Source organism: Channa argus, chromosome 24, assembly GCF_033026475.1.
Source record: "Channa argus isolate prfri chromosome 24, Channa argus male v1.0, whole genome shotgun sequence".
NCBI classification, from domain to species: domain Eukaryota; kingdom Metazoa; phylum Chordata; class Actinopteri; order Anabantiformes; family Channidae; genus Channa; species Channa argus.
The window spans coordinates 8331633-8350275 of record NC_090220.1 but is presented as its reverse complement, the minus strand read 5'-3'; the positions used below and the strand labels follow the sequence as shown (position 1 = coordinate 8350275).

General features: G+C 41.2%; 1 protein-coding gene across 5 annotated transcripts in view; it reads right to left on the bottom strand.

The window, feature by feature from the left end:
• Positions 1-887: 887 nt before the first annotated feature.
• robo3 (roundabout, axon guidance receptor, homolog 3 (Drosophila)) overlaps positions 888-18643 on the bottom strand; it is a 143800-nt gene continuing 126044 nt past the window's right edge. For 2 of the 5 annotated variants that reach the window (XM_067494405.1, XM_067494409.1), the window contains exons 10-27: positions 17473-17554; positions 16411-16579; positions 14265-14431; positions 14047-14168; positions 13702-13918; positions 13058-13182; positions 12531-12714; positions 11659-11907; positions 10372-10411; positions 10090-10229; positions 9609-9890; positions 9138-9285; positions 8364-8633; positions 7237-7433; positions 6931-7038; positions 6143-6310; positions 4999-5141; positions 888-1724 (exon numbers count right to left, since the gene is read on the bottom strand). In XM_067494405.1, the coding sequence (XP_067350506.1) occupies positions 1713-1724; positions 4999-5141; positions 6143-6310; positions 6931-7038; positions 7237-7433; positions 8364-8633; positions 9138-9285; positions 9609-9890; positions 10090-10229; positions 10372-10411; positions 11659-11907; positions 12531-12714; positions 13058-13182; positions 13702-13918; positions 14047-14168; positions 14265-14431; positions 16411-16579; positions 17473-17554 (2823 nt within the window). In that variant the 3' untranslated portion in view covers positions 888-1712. Of the gene's footprint in view, positions 1725-4998; positions 5142-6142; positions 6311-6930; positions 7039-7236; positions 7437-8363; positions 8634-9137; positions 9286-9608; positions 9891-10089; positions 10230-10371; positions 10412-11658; positions 11908-12530; positions 12715-13057; positions 13183-13701; positions 13919-14046; positions 14169-14264; positions 14432-16410; positions 16580-17472; positions 17555-18643 lie in introns of all 5 variants that reach the window. The other 3 variants (XM_067494407.1, XM_067494408.1, XM_067494410.1) reach the window with 3 other exon arrangements.

Genomic DNA, 18643 nt, shown 5'->3' with positions numbered 1-18643 from the left:
TTTTTTTTTTTAGTAAGTTTTGTTAGTAAGTAAGATCTGCAGTTGAAGGATTTAAGAAGTTTAGCTTCTGGAGTATTTGTATGCACAAACTCAAGGGTTGAGTTGTCAGCCTCCATCTTATCAATTGCTTATCGCGCTGTCAGTCTGGAGAAGAATTTCAGTGGTAAATTCTTTCCATCCATTCGGTCAAATTCCATGTTTACTGTGGCAAATATGAGAGGATGCATAAAAAAAAGGAAAATCGTTTCAAAGCCATTTCAAACAAACTGAAGACAATCACATGACCTGTGTTACTGGAGCCCTCAGTACAACGTGTATCCAAGGTGTGAATGATCCAAAGGTAAAAATGCCCAGAAATGCTTATGCTTACCAGACAGAACATCTGGACCACGTGAAATTCATGTTTAAAATACGACAGAACACAACCATCCACAACACTGACACCAACTGGGCGGGTTATTTAGTATTATTCTGATTCTGATTAAAAATTACAGAGGCCCAGTTCTCCAAGCTAAAGATGATGATTCAGCTGTATGTATAACAGCTCGCCTCAGTAGTAAACTAGTTGATGAAAGGATGTGTGTCAGTGCGTGTGCACGTGCGTAGGTTTGGGAGGCCTCCAGTCCGTTTAGCTCTCCTTTGAAGAACAGTGGTACCTGGCTTAATTTCCTTTTTTTACTTTCTCACTTGACCTTTTTTAATTGTGTCTTTGACATACTTAGAAATACCGGTTAAAAATAAAAGATTTTTATTTTATTCTTATTTTATAATCATTTTTAAATTCATTTTATGGTGTCACCACCTTCTTTGGAAACTGCATGAATTTTTATTTTATTTTACATTAACATTTTTCTGAAAGCTGGTCTACAAATAAATAAAGTCTCAGATCAGCAAATGTATTTTATTGTACATTTACAAAACAAGAGTACAAAAAAGTCAGCCCACAGACACTTTTTTTCCGGAGGGAGTATATGCAAATGTCGTCCCACATTTGCAGCAAGCAGTTCCTCATGAGCAGGGAAACGAGGAGGGGGGGTTACAATCAAACTTTCATAAAGCCTGTTTATCTGCTGGGCCACTGGAACGTTTTGCTGCAGAGAGTAAACATAGAAAAGTGTGACATTCTTAGTGAACTATATGGGTGCAGGGATCCCCCCCCCCTCAATGGGGAAGCGTGGGAGCAGAGACGTCCTTCAGAGAGTAAGGAACCCGCACATTTTGGCCTTTCTGTCCTCCCATCCTCAACCAGCAAACACACTTTGTGCTTCATATTTTCTGTTGTTTTGCCATCACAACAAGAGTGCAACAGTAGGTAATGTTTTCTCCAAAAAGTACACATTTGAACAAAAACTTGGCACATTCAAGAAGACATGAGCTTTGTAAAAACAGACTTCGACTTTTACATTTAAGGTTTTGTTTTATTCCTCATAAATACAATATAAGTCTCTTTCCCCGTATCCAGAGCGGACAAAATAACAATACAGACACAGGTATTTACAAATCAAGGGAGAGGAATGAACTTGATAACTCATAAATAATCATAGTAATACCAAAAAGAAGAAAGTCCTTTTTGTTCTCTCACAGCAATGACATAGTCTGGTTTCTGGAAACCTGAAGCTTTTCCTCTTGTTCAGTTTGTGTCCACGGTGAAAAGATGGAGGCTGATGGAGGCTGATGGAAGCATCGAGGTGCACGAACAGTCACGGGTGTCCTTATCTCCTTTCCTGGAAAAGGAGAAACACGTTAACCCACTGACCGTTTTGGAAAAGAGGCAAAATGTAAAGCAATGAGCTGAGAGCTGGGTTGGTCTGACTGCTGTCATAAATGTCTGTTTTATTAAGACCAAGCGAATTTGGTCAGGATTGCTCTCTAATCAGCACAAAGAACTGTTAATCTGGGTCCCACTTCCCAATAATCACTTTCCATGTACAGATTTTCCCAAAGCAGAACTTAAGAGCAAGCACATATGCTGCTGTGCTTCCTCACACTGGATTTCCACTATTAATAGTGTTTTTCTGTGTGTATCAAAAAGTCATAAATTACAAATTGTGAGTGTTGTAAACAGGACCACTGTTTTGAATCATTCAATATTAAAACAGTTTAAAAGCCTAATGTGCAGCTTTCAGCTTCCTGTCTGACTTACTGTGGAAGCCAGTTTAAAAATGAAAGTATACTTTGATCAGATCATCTTACGCATATACTCTATTGAACTTTAAATAAAACAGCTATATGAATATGCACAACATCTTTTTGGGATGTCAGCATGTCAGAATTAGCTCTACTAGCCTGTATGTCTGTGGCACTCGGCACTGCTGCCTGAGTGTGGGCTCGGGAACACATCCAGAAACTATTGACAGTGAACAGTTTGTCTCTGTATCCACAAATGTTAAAAAAACAACCAGATATAAACCAGAGGCAGAAACACTGCGGCCTCCTCTGAGCCCGAGCTCATTTAAAATGCAGTATTGCACATTTAAAATAAACTGTCCTGTGGTCTGACAAGTGAAAAATGTCTTCCCTCTTCTGCCTGCCGCCCCGACTGTTACCCATATGAAACATTACAAGGCACAAAATACAACTAAGGAGGCCCTGGACTGTTGAGCAGTGGAAATCCTGTGTCAAGCAAGAATGGGGAAGTAAAAAAGACTTTCAACACAAACAAGTGTTTGTTGCATCTCCTCTGATAACACACAGATCTCCTCAGTTGCCAAAGTGATGAAAATGCCCTGTTGCAACTTTTTTTGAAACACTGCTGGCATCAAATTTGAAATGTTTTATTCAACAAATGATATTTATTATCTTCCCTGGATGGTTATCAAACTCTAAAATGTTCAAAGCTCTGCATTGGCAGCACTCATTTAGAATTCACCCATCGTAGACTGGCTGCGTGGGTCAAAGGTCAGAGGTCAAAGATGGCAGTCACAAACACCACAGGAAGAAGGGGTAACCTAATCTAGGCTTCCTGCGGAAACACCTCAAACTTTATTGTGGGGGACATGGTGCTTTTCATGTCACCGCCAAAGTGTGAAAGGCCAGTAAGCATCAGTTTGCTGCTCCACAGGGGGGAGACTTGAGAGGCAAAAGATACAAGTGTGTGTGTGTGTGCGTGTTAGTGTGTGTGCGCGCGCGCGTGGGCCTGTGTAGAAAAGAGCCTTTGTGCCTGTGTGTCATTTGTAAAAGTTGCTTTGCTACATTCCCATGTCAGATGTGTGCTGAGGTCAGCACGGATTGACCTGGGGCAGAGTCATCCTTTCTCCTCTGTACAACTGCATCACTATAAAGAGATCATCACAACTGTCTCATTGTCCTCATAACGAATGCCATCAGCTGCATGGACTATTGTTGATCAAAGATTTAAGGCTTTCGGTTTGTCCCTTCACTGCTCGCCACAGCGGAATGTGTTCCGCAGGTTGATTTGGCATGAGTTTTAATGCTGGATGCCCTTCCTGCCGCAACCCTCCCATTTCACTCGGGCTTGGGACCAGCACCAGGTGGAACCCGTCTGCCTTCTGCATCCCAGCCCTACACTCTACCACTGATCAATGGGTAGTTTTACCTAATAATATGCTTGTAAAAACAGTTTTATTTCTGAATGTAGTATTGCTTTTGCTTAAGTCAGTAGGCAAATGGTTAAAACACAGATATAAATCAAATTAAATGTCTTCTACTTTAATGGAAAATCAAATAAACAAATGAAAAATGTCAAACACCAATTTGAAAATGTAAAGAAACATTGAATATTTATCTAATTGGGATTGGGATTATCTGTGTTGTATATTAGCATCTTCCAGATCCGCTAAACAAAAAGCCAATGGGAATTTTTCTTTAAAATTTTTTATTTTTATTTCTGGATGATATGATTGATATGCATTTTGTTAAGCAGGATAATTCCCACACATGCAAACATGAATGAGTTTTGAACCCTAAATAAAATCACTAGAAGAAAAAAATCTATTAAGCTGTAAACAAACTACGACATTGTTACATGACTTCCAATTTGTAACGTGATTTAGCGGCCTAGCTGGTGATTGTGTGTATCAACACAACAAGGCTGTAAAGGCTGTAGGTTAGTGAGTCTGTGTTCAGCATGATAAAGTTATTGATCCTGACAACCTCTGTAGTCTCATTTAGCCACTGGTTAGCGACAAGCCACTTTTAAGAAACATAAAGGCACAAAAATAGGGGCATTTACTGATGAATTCCATGTTGTACAATAAAATATTAGAAGCTGTTATCTAAGTAATTAAAAGACTATGGGATGAAGGAACCTGAAGAGAAAAAATGCTAACTGAAATCCATGTAGCCATGAGTCTTAACATTCATCCCTATGGCAGAATAAAATTGACATTTCTCAAATTACTCTACACATTGTCCCTTCTGGTTAAACTTGGGACAAACCCACTGGGTTAAACACACTCGGTCTTTCTATCACAATCCACTCAACTTGCACTTGACTAACTCAGATCCCCACTAACTCTGCCTACCTGCAGTAGTGTTGGACATGTCAAACACTGTAAGTGTTCCCTCTCTAGCACATATTCCCTGCACAGCCTTCCATTCAGCCAGCACAGTTTGTTCTGCATAAAAGACAGCAGCTCATCGCAAGGGAGCCTGCAGGGGGTGCGTTTAAAGGAGTGTTCCCACAGCGTAGTGAGGCCTCAGAAGTGCACTCGAGAGCAGTGGGTGTGCACGCCTAATGTTGTTTTTAACTGTAAAGCCTATCCTGAGAGTGTGTGTAGGCTGTAGAGCTTGTGTGTATTCAGCTGTGGGCAACGGGGGACTGTGTTGAATCTTTTCATGCATCCACATGTATGTATGATTTCTGTGTGTTTTTTTATGGAGGGAAGTTAATGATATGTAGACACCCCCTAAACCTGTGTGTGGCAGAAATTACCTTTTGTTTTCATGAACATGAATCATAAAAATGATAAAGAACATGTTAATCTCCTAAATAAACTGGGCTGGAATGATAAAATCATTACTAGTGTTGCGTTGTACCTCATTGTGCTTCCTGGCTGAGTTGAGCCCCCGGGAGCCTGTGGAGCCTCTGGATGAGGAGCTTCCTGTGGTCGAGCAGTTACTTGACATCTGACTCCTGGACAGATAGCCAGCCTTACCACTATACATCATCATCTCCTCATCTGAGGAGGCAAAGATGTACGACAGAAGATGGGTTAACAGTGAAGGCCCAGCTGTTTAAAAGAGCACAACATCTTCCTGGGAAAACAAACTGGGGCAATATTGTGTCTGACTCCTTTTGACCTATTAAATGCTACAATATGTCACTTTGCACATATTTTTTTAGGAGAACTATGCTCCGAAATGTATCTCAACATGAACAGGTGCTGTCAAAGTCCAAAAAATACATTAAACGACAGCAGTGTCAACGCTGCAGAGAGGTTCACAACTTTTGCCTGATTACTAAGTTTTTCATAATGACGCCGAGCTGAGGGGCTGTGTAGAGCATCGCAGAGCACAGTGGAGCAGGGATGTGTCTGTGTTCAGAGGACTGACTTTTAGGCTCATGCTTCAGTTCCCCAAATTTGCATTTTGTAGCTTCATAAAACAGCTTTCCATACATTTGTGTATGTTGCCAACACGTCTAATTTCGAGGGGCTTCTTCATTCCTCTGTAAAAGCACTTTGAATTGCATTAATATTTTCTAAGGTAAAAGGAAAGCTTTGATTTGAATACATTTTCCCATCTCCAATTCTGTAATTAAGGTCTTTAACTTTACCCCTTATCCAGATTGAAGGATGATTGAAGGATCTTCTGCTAAACGCCGATTTTAAACCATTATGCTCTGTTTTCATTTATGGCCACTAACCAAACTGATGTATGTGTTTATTACACTGCATCTGTGCATTACAATATTAGAAATTCAATCATGAGGAATAATGTGGTACATAAATGCAGCCCCACATTACTGTACAATGTATTGTAGGAGGAGGAAGTACTGCAGTGCAGTAGCAGGGAATGATGATTCACCGATCATGGTTGTAATGGTGCAAACACTTGATTTTATGTTTTGCACAAGTTATGGTGTATTACAGAGGGAATGTACTCCTGGCCTACATTAGTTTCAGCCCACCCATAAGTAATTTATGTCTTATACGTGAGGCACTGCAGAACTTTGTCTTACTGTCGGCGTGTCTTTGTCCCGAGCCTTTCCGTTGGTGGCTACTGCTGCTGTATTCGCTTCTCTCTAGAGAGGACAGAGCACCGTTGGCCCCACTGTTGACCTCCATGCACTCCTGGGGACCCTGCGACCTCTCCTCCTCTGGGGGTGGCTCCGGAGGTGGGGGCAAGTCTAAACAGAGAGGAGAGACAATCGTGCATGAAGTGTCTCAGAGTATAGTAAACTTTGAGATCATTTCGTGTCAGGAACACAGTAGTGTTTGTAATTACAGCTGTAATTACAAAGCATTCTGCTATTTTCCTACAATACGCATAATTAAGACTAATTATCTGTTTTTTTCATTCATATATTTCTTTTAGAAAACTTTGACTTTAGATTATCTTTCCCAATCTGTTTGAGAAACAGCTATCTATTTAACATACGGAGTCTGTAAACCTAAAACTACGAGTCAGTGGCACGTATATAATCAGGAACACTAGCCTCACATCATGCCTTCGAAAATATTTAAACACAGATGGTGTTGCAAAATATCCATGCATATGTGGTAGATTAATGTGATACATCTTTCACCCACGGACAAAAAGCAACAACATAGAACATGATGTTCTTAGTTATTCTGTTTTCCTATTTACAGTAAAGCTGCATATTGAGCTACTGGAAAACATTTGATACAACAAATGTACAACAGTGTCAAGCTCAGTGCTGAATTTAATGAGACACTGGGTCTAAAATGAACATAAATGTAGATATCATCTTCCTATTTCTTGAATCCACAGTAAAAATCCACTCACCTCCTTGTAGATCTCTTCTGTATGCTGAACTCTTGGACACCTTTTTTTTCACTCGTGATTTGTGGTTGGGGGGGGTGCTTGTATCCGCATGGCATGAGCGGCCGTGCACTGTATGAGAGGGTAAAAAAACAAAAACACAACCATCCATTTTTTTTTTCACCATATGGAACATAGGCTGATGTATTCAATGCATGTGGCTTCTGTATATGACAAACAGCAATTTAATACAACACTTCTGTGTTCAGTTTACTGGTTACACTTGTGTCTGTATAGTATTGTATAGCATGAGCACACTGCTTGCTTTACCGGGTGTTGTTGCACTGCCGTTGTCTTCGTTCATAGCTGGCCCCTGGCTGTGGAAGCAGCGGTGGGCAGGACTTTGGCACTGCAGCGTGCCAACCTCTGATGAGCCGTGATGCTGTTGGCCGGAGAGGTTGGGGTTGGACTGGATGAGTGGAGGGCTAAGCGCCTGGGGATCTGGCACTGGACCACAGGGTAACCTTCTGCTATGGGAAGGAAGTGCGACATGTCATTGGACAGAACAAATCAGCACGACTGAAAGCTCACTATTTATTTCTGAGGGAAGTTTATATTATATAGTTATAGCCACTGGCTGCATTCAGCTGTCATGGATTCAAATGGTGTCTGCTATGTTAATTAAACGACTAATTTAACATATGGCCACAAGATTAAACATGTATATAAAAATGCTGCAATATCAGAATAATCAGTGTTTAACTTAGCAAGGGTACATTCCTTTACCTGTGAATTTCACCTTTCACGTGGAAGAGAGTGATTATGTGTTTTTATGTGCAGAGATAAATCCCCACAATAACATAGGTTGTACTGAATTGTGTTTGGTAAAGAAAGAACTAGGAATAGCTGTAAACTGCCAACACTGATCACCTACTGTTATGGAAGAAATTTGAGATTTATCAAAGGTTAAACATTTTGATCTAAGTTAAATAAAAACTATTGCTATATCAAAATTGTTAGTATGCATTAAAAACTTTCCCTTACACTATGCAGTAGACAAAGAATCGCTCTGTTAACTCTGCATTAAACGAGGCAAAGTAAAATCTAACAGGGGAAACTCGATTAAAGTTAAATTCCCATTATTCCACATACTCAGTAAATACGAATAGCAGATGCAATGTTAGTGTTGCGGGATATGGGCTAGTGTATTAATAATAGTATATTTGCTGAAGTGAACAAGCACATACATATCGTGGAACTGGGTCGTTTTTAAAAAACCTATTGGTCCAGTTCAATCAGTGGTCCACTGATTGAAATGTATTTCTACAAGTCGTGTGAGAATTTGTGCTTGAGAAGGTTGTCCACCTTGGTTAATTGATCTTAGGTTAGAACAAGAAAGGAAACACAAAGTCGTATAAACTGTTCCAGTTTTATTGGAACTGGATTGAGCCGCATACAGTATAGGATCTCGCTGTGCTTGTTCTGGTCTGGTTCTGTGCCCATGCACATACCGAGACACCTGCTGGCCATCTAGTTGGTTGAGTCGGGGGAGGTCATGTGGGGCACGGGTCTCCTCATGGGGTGACGGGGTGAGAGTGGCAGTCGACTGGTGACTGTAAGAGGTCGCTGGGGAAGTGGCATTCCTCTGCGGAGGACAGGGTCCATCTTCGCAGCCCTCCATCAGGTAGGTCCTCTCTGGGAGGGGGGGGCACCACTCCTCATCAGAACTACAAAGACAAAGAAGTGGTTTGAAGTTTATGGTTTGATCTCATCTTTGTGTTTTCAAAGATATTGATGTGGGCAGACTGTTCACTCACAGGTGGCTTCAATTACACCTGAGAGGCTACTTTACAGATTAATGGTGTTCTTTCAGGCTTGAGTCAACTTAGAGGGCTATGCCATTGGCAAAACTGCAGGAGGCTCAGTCTCCACTTGCGTGGGATCGTGTGATACTCGATGATAGTTTTGCTCCGAGGTTGCAGGGAACAACGGGTGAGGTGGAGCACAGATAATTGATTTTTTAAGGGTTGGAAAAACATCTAAATCACTAAAGCAATTGACCAAGGCTGAGATAATTGAGTTGTTAAAGCCAGAGGCATAAGAAACATGTTGGCTTTGATACCTACTGTCACCTCAAACAGGCACATTAAGACTAAATAATGTAGCTGTGTAATACTAATTTACAGAGGTGTGTGTGTGTGTGTGTGTGTGTGTGAGAGAGAAAGACTCACCTCATGTCCATGTCATTTAACTCTGCAACCTGGTTGTCTTGCTCACACTGTTCCAGCTCTCCAATGGGTGGTGGTGGGGGCAGCGCCTCCATCCAGGTCAGAGATGGGGTCTTGACAGCCTTACCCATTGCCTTCTGCTTCGGCTTACCTATAAAACAAGCAAGGAGACAAAAACACAATAATTCACCAGAGGAAAACTTTCAGCTAATTCAAAGTGAAAGTACTAAGCCACATGGCTAACAAGAACAGATAATAAGCCACTGAATATGTTGATATTCAAGCGTGCTTAGGTCAGAGAGTTGTGTAATGAGAACCACTGATTGGTCAGTTGAAGGGTCAGGAGGTGGAATAGGAGCTGATGACCAGTGCACTGCTTCAAACCCATGCATAGCTAGTTATCTTGGCAAGCTGCAACAACAAGGCTATTGTAAACTGAACCAAGACAGAAAAAGGCTTCTGGTGGCTCCTCACCATTGCAGCGGTCTGGCTGAGCATACTGAGCTCCAGAGGGCCCTGGCTGGGTGATCCAGTGTCCATCATCCTGCTGCTCGCAGTTATGGGCAGGCGCCTGGGTCTGGTTGGTAAATGGCATGATGGAGGTGGAGGCATAGGGGGTGGTGGAGTTGTGTTGGGCATAGGTGAAGTTATGGAGGTCTTCGCTGGTGGCATCTATAGTACTATAGATGGGACCTTCGGTGGAGCCACCTATGCTGTACTTCTCTGTCTGATTCAGGTAGTTGGAGATGCCGGCTTCTGCACAGGGGGTGGAGGTTAGATTTAACACACGGTTCTTGCTTTAAGAGTCTGTTAGTCTCTGTTTTCTAACAATGAATTCCTCCACTTACACCTTGCTCAATAATTCATTGAGCTGATTATACAATCTGACACAGCCACTATTACATAAGCACAACAACACACAAATCTTGCACACTGATGGAAAAAAGCATCCTACCATTGTAGTATCTCTCAGCTGCGTCGTGATTGGCAGTGCAGCAGCTGACAGCCTCTTTGCCACTGTGGACCAGGTTGGTGGTGGGCCAAGAATCTGCCAGCCATGGGTAGTTGCCCATGTTGCCTCCCAGTACCCCAGGCCTACAGAGACATTCTAGCATTAATTGGGACACTGAACGAAAACAATTACTGCCCAAATGAAAAGAAGAGAAAAAAAGCTCCATGCATAAATGGATGGTATGAGAAGACCCATAAGATAATACGTCAGAGATAACTTATCTACCTTCCATTGAGTCCCGATCCTTCTCCATGAGGGAAACCGACTGAAGGAGAGAGACCGTAATAGTGGGGGTTGTTAACAAAGTCATTCATGTTACAGTCTGTGCACTACTTAGGTGTTTTCTTTTTTTTCTTCATTCAAGGCTATTACAACCCCAATTCCAAAAAAGATAAAAAAAAATTTAAAATGTAAAAAAAACAAAACAAAAGATTTGCAAACCTCATCAACCCATATTCTACTCACAGTAAATGCAAGGTCTTCCCTGAAAGAGACGTGTGGATGGGACCATATGTTGCTCTAAAACCTCAATGTACTTTTCAGCACTGATGGAGCCTTTCCAGATGTGTAAGCTGCCCACATCATAGGCACTAATGCCCCCCCCATACCATCAGAGATGCAGGATATTGAACTGTCCGCTGATAACAAGCTGGATGGTCCCTCTCCTCCTTAGTCCATAGGACACGGCGTCCATGGTTCCCAAAAAGAATTTCGAATTTTTGATTCACCTGACCAAAGAACAGTTTTCTAATTTGCCTCAGACCATTTTAAATGAGCTTAGGCTCTGAGAACATGGCTACATTTCTGTCTCCTGTTATAAGGCTTCTTCTTTGCCAGATACAGCTTTACCTAACATTTGTGGATTGCACAGTGAACTGTGTTTTAATGCAGTGTGGCCTGAGGGCCCCAAGATCACATGCATCCAGTTTTGACCTTCGGCCTTGTCCCTTTCGCATAAAGGTTCCTCCAGATTCTCTGGATCTTAATATATTGGAGATGGTGGGATCTTTAAAGTCTTTGCACCAAAAAAATGTGGAACATTTTAGAAAAATGAGTTGTCAAATGTTCCTCCATTTTTTTTTGATTTGCGGCAATTACTTTTACAGCCTTTTGTTGCCCCTCTTCCAACATTTTTGAGATTTGTTGCTGCCATCAAATTCAAAATGAGTGAATATTTTCCAGGAAATGGTATGCTGATATGTTTTTTATGTTCTGTTTTGAATAAAATATGGGTTGAGATTTGCAAATCATTGCATTCCGTTTTTATTTCTGTTCATATCTACCCAACTGTTTCGGAATTGGGGTTGTATAATCTAGGAGCAGGTATGAAATACAAAGTTGAAGTACCAGAGTAGTTGGGGAAAGCCAATTTAAATCAAGCAAGCTGCCAGGGTTACATTTTTTAAAGTTCATTCTTTTAAAAAGTATATTACATTTTTTAGCAATCTTCATGACTTCTATCATTACTACCATAACTATATAACATCCTTCATCATAATACATGTTCCTGACCTGCTGGTGTGTAGGCGAAGGAGGCAGTGTAGTGGCTCAGCTCTTTTCTTTTCTTGCGCCTGCAGTAGATCCAGACGCTGAAGCCCATGAGGATGACCCAGCAGGCTCCGCCAATACCCGCGATGAACGCCGGCTGCTTGACCACATCGGTGATCTGCTCAGCCAGACTTACGCTGCTCTCTTCGCCGCTGTTGCCAGTGGTACCGCCGCTTCCACCGCCTGGTGTAGAGGGCTGTTCAGCTGGCAGCTCTGGAGGAGAGAAAACAGAAAGGAGGAGAACTGAGAAACAGACCAGTTATTGCTTTCTTTGTTGTTATCCATTCAGTGTAATTCATACATAATGATTTAAAAGCCTGTCTGAGCAGTCAATAAAAACCTATACATGGAGCCTGATGCAGCTGGGAAATAATAACACGACCTACTGTCCTACAATGCTTTTTTGAGATAAATGATAGTCGCAATGAGTTAAAGCTATATGCAATTTATACCTTAAACAACATAGCAACTTAGCATGTTTTCATGCTAAAATTAGCTAATTGCCACTAAAGGCATGTCTTCAGTTTTTCAGGTATGTCTTCAAAATAAGCTGGACATAAAAAATGTATGGTGCCAAGAGGAAAAAGGTTTGTGACGATCCATTTGATAGGTACTGAGATCTTTCAGCCTGAATCAAAGTGTTGGACTGACAGACCTACAATGTCGTCCATATTGCCCAGCTGCTAGCATGGCTATACCCTTAGCACAGTAATGTATTCATTTTAACAATTACAGAGGACGTCATCTTTCTCTTCTAACTTTCTGGCAGGAAAGTGTTTCCATTACACCCGTATCATGGCCCACTCATAGTTATACAGCTGCATCCTCTGACTCACTGATGAGGACTGACACCGGCTGACTGCGAGTGCCGACGCCGGCGCTGGTCACTGCTGCTACCTCCACCTGGTAGAGTACACTGGGCATCAGGCCTTTCAGCAACGTGGACAAAGTGTTTCCATCCACCGTCCTGTTGATGTAGTAACGTGTCTGGTTGTTTCCACTGCTGCCCACACACCACACCTTTTTGGATACAAAGAGTTGATTTCAAATACGTTTGTTAGACTCTCCTGTTTAGATTGTGTTTGAGTGTTTGTGTAGAACTACAGGCGGCAACATTTTATCTGTTCAAAAAGATGGTCCAAGCTAAATAAAAGATTTGCATTGAAATAAAGTCTACTTTTTAAAACACTGCTGCAGGACTTTTCCTAGGAAAAGTTTCTTTTCTTCTAGTCCATAGCTTTGTGTAAAATTAAGCTCCTTGCTGTGTTGTTTTACATTTAGTGTTTGTTTCACCTTAAGCAGCTGTTAAATAAAACTGCTCATGTGTCAAACATGTGTCTCGACCCAGGAAAGGTGTGTTTACCCTGTACTCTTGGATGATGCCATTGTGCATCTCGCTAGGTGGAGGCTCCCAGGAGACACTGATGCTGGAGCTGTTGCCAAGCTTCACTGTTGCCACTGTAACAGCTTGGGGCGGAGCACTAGGGACTAAAATGGAGAGCAGGGTGACAGCATTTAAGTATATTTATCAAAATACTGATACAACACACGGCACAATAAATGCAAGTGAGTAAAAAAATGTTTTTAACTAAATAGCTCCAGGCAATACATTTGGTGGAATGTAAAAAAAAAAAAGTCAGAAACATAAAACCTGTAGCAGGAAGGAAAATTAAGTTTTCTTCATTGGCTTTTTTTTTTATACTCAGGTTAAAAACAACTGCTACCCTGTTTTTAATCTGGAGTTGGGATCAACCACCATAAACCTGCTCAGGCAGAGTTAAACTGACTTTAATGAAAACAGGGACCAATATAAATGAATCCAAATCGAGGAGAACATAAAATTATCCAACACCAGAATGAGATAACTCTACTGAGATTCATGTGGAGTCATGCAGGCTAATGAACAGCCGGTTTCAATGCCCAACAATGTCAAAGGAAACCTGACCAGGTTTATTAAAAGAAGTTTTCCTTTGAACCCTTCTGATACAGACATGCATCAGAAATTACCTTCTTCTGGGGTTCGAACCAGTAACGTTCGGCTGTCCTTGCCCTGGAATTCATCGAAATAAGGACGGATCTTTATCTCATACTCAGTTCCCTTGAGCAGGCTGATGAGGACGGTGCTGCGTTCAGAGGGGGAGTGGATGTCATGGAGGAACCAGGTTCCCCCGCTGGGACGGTAGAAGAGACGGTAGCCCTGGATGTACTGAGACTGACGGTCAACCTTATCAGACAGACATTAGGATGGAGAATAGGAAAATATAAGGGGGAGGACGAAGAGGATGATGACTCCAAGAGTAAACTTGGCCATTTAAATTCTTTATAAAATAAACAAGCATTTAGCCCACTCACAGTCCAGGATACTCGGATGGAAGCTGGTGTTAGCGTCATGGGCTCTTGAAGGTGAACGGCCACCTCTCCTAGCTCCCTCTGCACCTGCCTGTGGTCCACACCCTGACCTGTAGGACTCACATCTGAGAGAAACACAAATATTTTCTTCTGTGTTTTCAGTATCTTACATATATAGTATGAGTTGTGTTTTATTCGGTGTGAGATCGACGCAGACTGACCTTGTGTCCTGACAGGCTCAGAGATTGGGCTCGGGTCACTCAGGCCATAGGCGTTGACCGCTCGGACGATGAACAGGTAGACAGTGTTGGGAAGAAGACCAGTGATTGTGTGCGTTTCCACCTTGACCATGTCAGCAACAGTCTGCCACGTGCTGCCTGCTGATTGGCTGTGAAGAGATACAGGTAAATGTTCATTTCAGCTTCTGATGCTTTTTTAACGAGTCATGCATTGAATAAAAATCTGATCTTTAATCTAAGAAGACACAGACACTCGTTTCAAACTTTCATCTCCCGAACATCACACTCCTGAGTATTTGATTTAACAATTCACTGGAGAGAAAAAAATCCAACACATTTGGTTTTTGTTGTCACTTTTTTCACAAAAACAGAAGAGGTGGAAAAAATATATGTTACACGGATGCTTTATTTGATGGCAGAGGTTGAGCTAATTTTAACAATTGTATCTAAGGCTGCAGCTAAAGATTACTGTGTAATTTAGTTCATTATGAATAAATAAAAAAGTTCAGTTACATTCCAACCATTAAAAAAGACAACTTACAAAAGCTGTGTGTCTGCATCACTTTCATACTGAAGTCAGCTTTGCAATAGTGTTGCAGCGATGTGCATCTACACAATTAACCAACGCATGGGTACATCAACCGGCAATAGCAGTGTCTATTTTTGGCTTCTCTAATATTCCTTATTTGGTAAACAATAGCAAATATGAAGAAAGTTGCTTGGTTTCTGGAAATTTCATCCATAAGATACAATTTGCTGTCCTGATGAATAATGTAATGATGCTTGCACAAAGGCACAGCTGCCAACAGGAAATGAGGGCATGTTCTTGGCCTTGTGGCACTCCCAGAGATGCATTATCCCACCACCCCCATTCCCTCTTCTGCCTGTCTCCAATTTTCTCTATGAATTTATTGTCACCTTGGCAGAGCAGCAGTCACAAAGGCCTCCTCAACCATTTGTTTGACACTTTTAGATTTTTCCTCAAGGATTCTGTGAGGTAGTTTATGGTGAACTAGCTTCAGCATTGAACTGCACAATTAGACCAAAGAGTTCTCATGAATACTCATTTTGTGTGTGTACATGTTGCACTGAGCCAGCACTGGATTCAAGGTAACTTTTTGGACCACGAGGTTGTGGCCACAAAAAAAAAAAAAAAAAAGAATGTTACCTCACCAGAAGAATGAAAAGTCTGTTTTTGTGCATTAAATAAATACTACTATGCTTATACAATACACACACATATACATACAGACATACACACACACACAGACATACACACAAAAGCCACAACACTTTCTGTTCCTTGTGCTCCTACAAACAAACCTTAGCACCTCAGGCAAGGAACTGTTATTGCAAACATCCCAGAGGTCTCTTCCAACTGCTTTATAAAGAATCAGTTTGCGTTACTCGGAAACACTCAGCTGCTTGCCATGGGCCTTGTGTACATCTGGATCGGATTAAGGCCTGCCGGTGTTCCACTCTTTATCAAATTTGATAGACACATTTCCCCATGACACTGCCTGTCTTCATCTGAAGGCCAACTCCCATCCGCTGAACCACCCATTCTGCTTTCCTAAATCTACTTCTGGCTTTATTAATCCAAAGTGGACATCATGCCATGTGCAACTACCCAAAGGTTTTCTGCTGAGGTTTATATGAAATACTAACTTTGTGTTGTCGTTTTATGGTTTTGTACCTGACTAAGCTGGTCTGACTGGTTACACCCTTCAACCTTTTTATTCTGGAGTTTTTCATTGAGTTGTCCTTCACAAGGTCTGAATGTGACTGCGAAATTTTGTTGTTGGCCCCACTTTAAAGACCTGAAAACCGTGAAAAAATTTTAATAGTCTGGGTTGTTGTAAAGGTGTTTGAGCGTCCTATAATGAAAAGGATTCCTCTTATGACAGGACCAATATTTTCGGTTAAAATTTCAAAATGTAAAGATTGAATAGAAAAGAATACATCCTTGATTGCTCAGTGAAGTGGAGATATTTATGACGGAATTATTTGGCAAATAAGGAAGAAAACCGGTTTGGAGGAGTCAAAGGTGCCGAGGATGAGGACATACTGCCACAATAATTGTGCACTCATTCTCATTTTTCACCTCTCATTGGTTTGCACTACTAACCTGAAGGCCTCGATGATGTAGGAGGTAACCGCAGCTCCTCCCTCATGGGCATTGGGTTGCCAGGTCAGAGAGACACTGTTCTTGGACACATCTGTGACTATGGGTTTGTGCGGTGGACCTGGCAGCTGGAAGGGCTCTGCGGCCTGGACCGCTGACGTGTCTCCGCTCTCTGGATGGTGACGGAGCAAGGCATAAAAGAGAGAGAGAGGGGGAGGAGGGTGCACATTTAATCACACTGCAATGCCTGCCTTTAGCATTTCACAATGTCCTCTGTGAAATCCCGCTAACTAACTATACATGTTGCCTCAACATTTGCATCACGGCCGCTTCAGGCTGTGCTCCTCGCTTCTAACAGACTTGACTGTTTAGCTTTTCACAATGCGTATTTGATCTTAACTAACCATTACGGAGCTAATAGCCAAATAACAGACTTAAGTGTCATCAAAGCAGCTTGTTAAGTCGTTACCCCTTCATTTAATGGCACTAATGAAATCTCTACTGCTTGAAATATTTTATGCTCTAATGCCTGATGGGTTGTGGAGAAAATAAAAAGGACACAGCCTTGCAGAGAGCTGTGATTCAACCAAGCTCTCTTGATATCTCTTACTGCTCTGTTCCAACAACATTACGTTTTACACTTAACCCCTGCTAGTCCTGAGGCTGTTACTGGGCAGACTCCAAACATCAATGTGTATAAAATGTGTAAGTGTTTAAACTAGACTCAGCTACTTGTTTTATTTGCACAATGATCAGAAGGAAGAAATATGTGCTCCTTGGACTAAAAGTATTAAGAACTCTGAATGCATACATTTTCATACTTGAAGTTATATTTTAATTTGTACTTAAAAAAAATTAATTGCTATTAAATAAGACAGTAAAAACTACTTCTCCAAAGTTGCTTATACAAATTTATAACAATAATGAGGATTGCTGTTTTACACATCTTAGCTTTACAGCTGCATAAAAGCTGGTTTTTATACTAATTATATATTTTTGTGTTATATGTTGCCACTTTATAGAACTGTCATTTCCATGTATTTAATTCACGCAGAGTCAATTTACCTTTGACTGTGAGCACTCCACTCCAACTTGTCTCTCCGCTGGAACTAGAAGCCAGGCAGGTGTAAACCCCAGAGTCCGTTTCCTGGCAACAGCAAAAATGTGTATCATTAGTTTCGTGTGTGTAGGTGTGTAAGTGTGTGCTACTACGTTAATGCAGCCGTAACCAATGATTGAGACTAAATGTCATATCTCTCAAAGCAGAACGTTTGTACTCAGAATACTAAGCAGATAGAAGTTGGCAGAACAAAGCTGCCAACCAGTTGATGTTTTTCACTTTCGGATTGCAAGTAAAATTGTTTTGGAAGCTCGTAGCTTCCATTGGTGCCGATATATTACAATATCAGTGCATCCAAATGCATCACAAGCCATCAGCTCTTATCATCTTGTAGCTTAACATGCCCGTGAAAGCAACCTCCTACCTCAGCAAGCATGGAAATTCCAGATATCAAAAAGAGAGATGAATGTTAAAGATGAACATTTGTAGTTTTTTGGACAGGTGGGTTTGCTAATGCAGATGGACTTCATTTGCATGGGTTGGAAGTGAAATCACGCATGTCAAATATTTCTTTATACCTTGCCTTTTTACATCTCTCTCTCAAGGTGTGGGGTTCCAGAGGAACGCTTACTCAATTTATTTATACATTTAACTGTGTATTAAAAATTAAAAATCACTGTAATGATATTTCAAAATGAAATCCAAAACAAAATGCAACATTCAACTAACAAATTGGGTGTATTTAACTGTTTTATTAAAAACTTGGGAATCAATTTTTGTTATTCAAGTATGCATTCTCATTATGCACACCTCCACACAACATCTGCTTTAATTAACTTCTTTTTCTTTGGACATTTTGTCAATTATAGTCCTCTCCCTGTTTGTTAATAAGTGATTAATTCTCATTGGACTTTTTTGAAGTCAAAGCTACAGCCAAGCTGGTGGCTTTTATGTTCCTTGTCTGATTCCTGCAAGGCTGAGCCTCGCGTTAAAGCAAAGATCAAAGGACAGAATTTTAATGACCAGCTAGAGGTCTAGAAATTTCTGAGGCGCCAGTCTTTACACTCAACAGCTATTTAACATTCTGGACAGGCTATGAGCAGATGTAATAAGAGCTGTGTAATGAATGTGTGTGTACTTGTTTGTGTGTGCACATATCTGAATGCTGGCTATTAC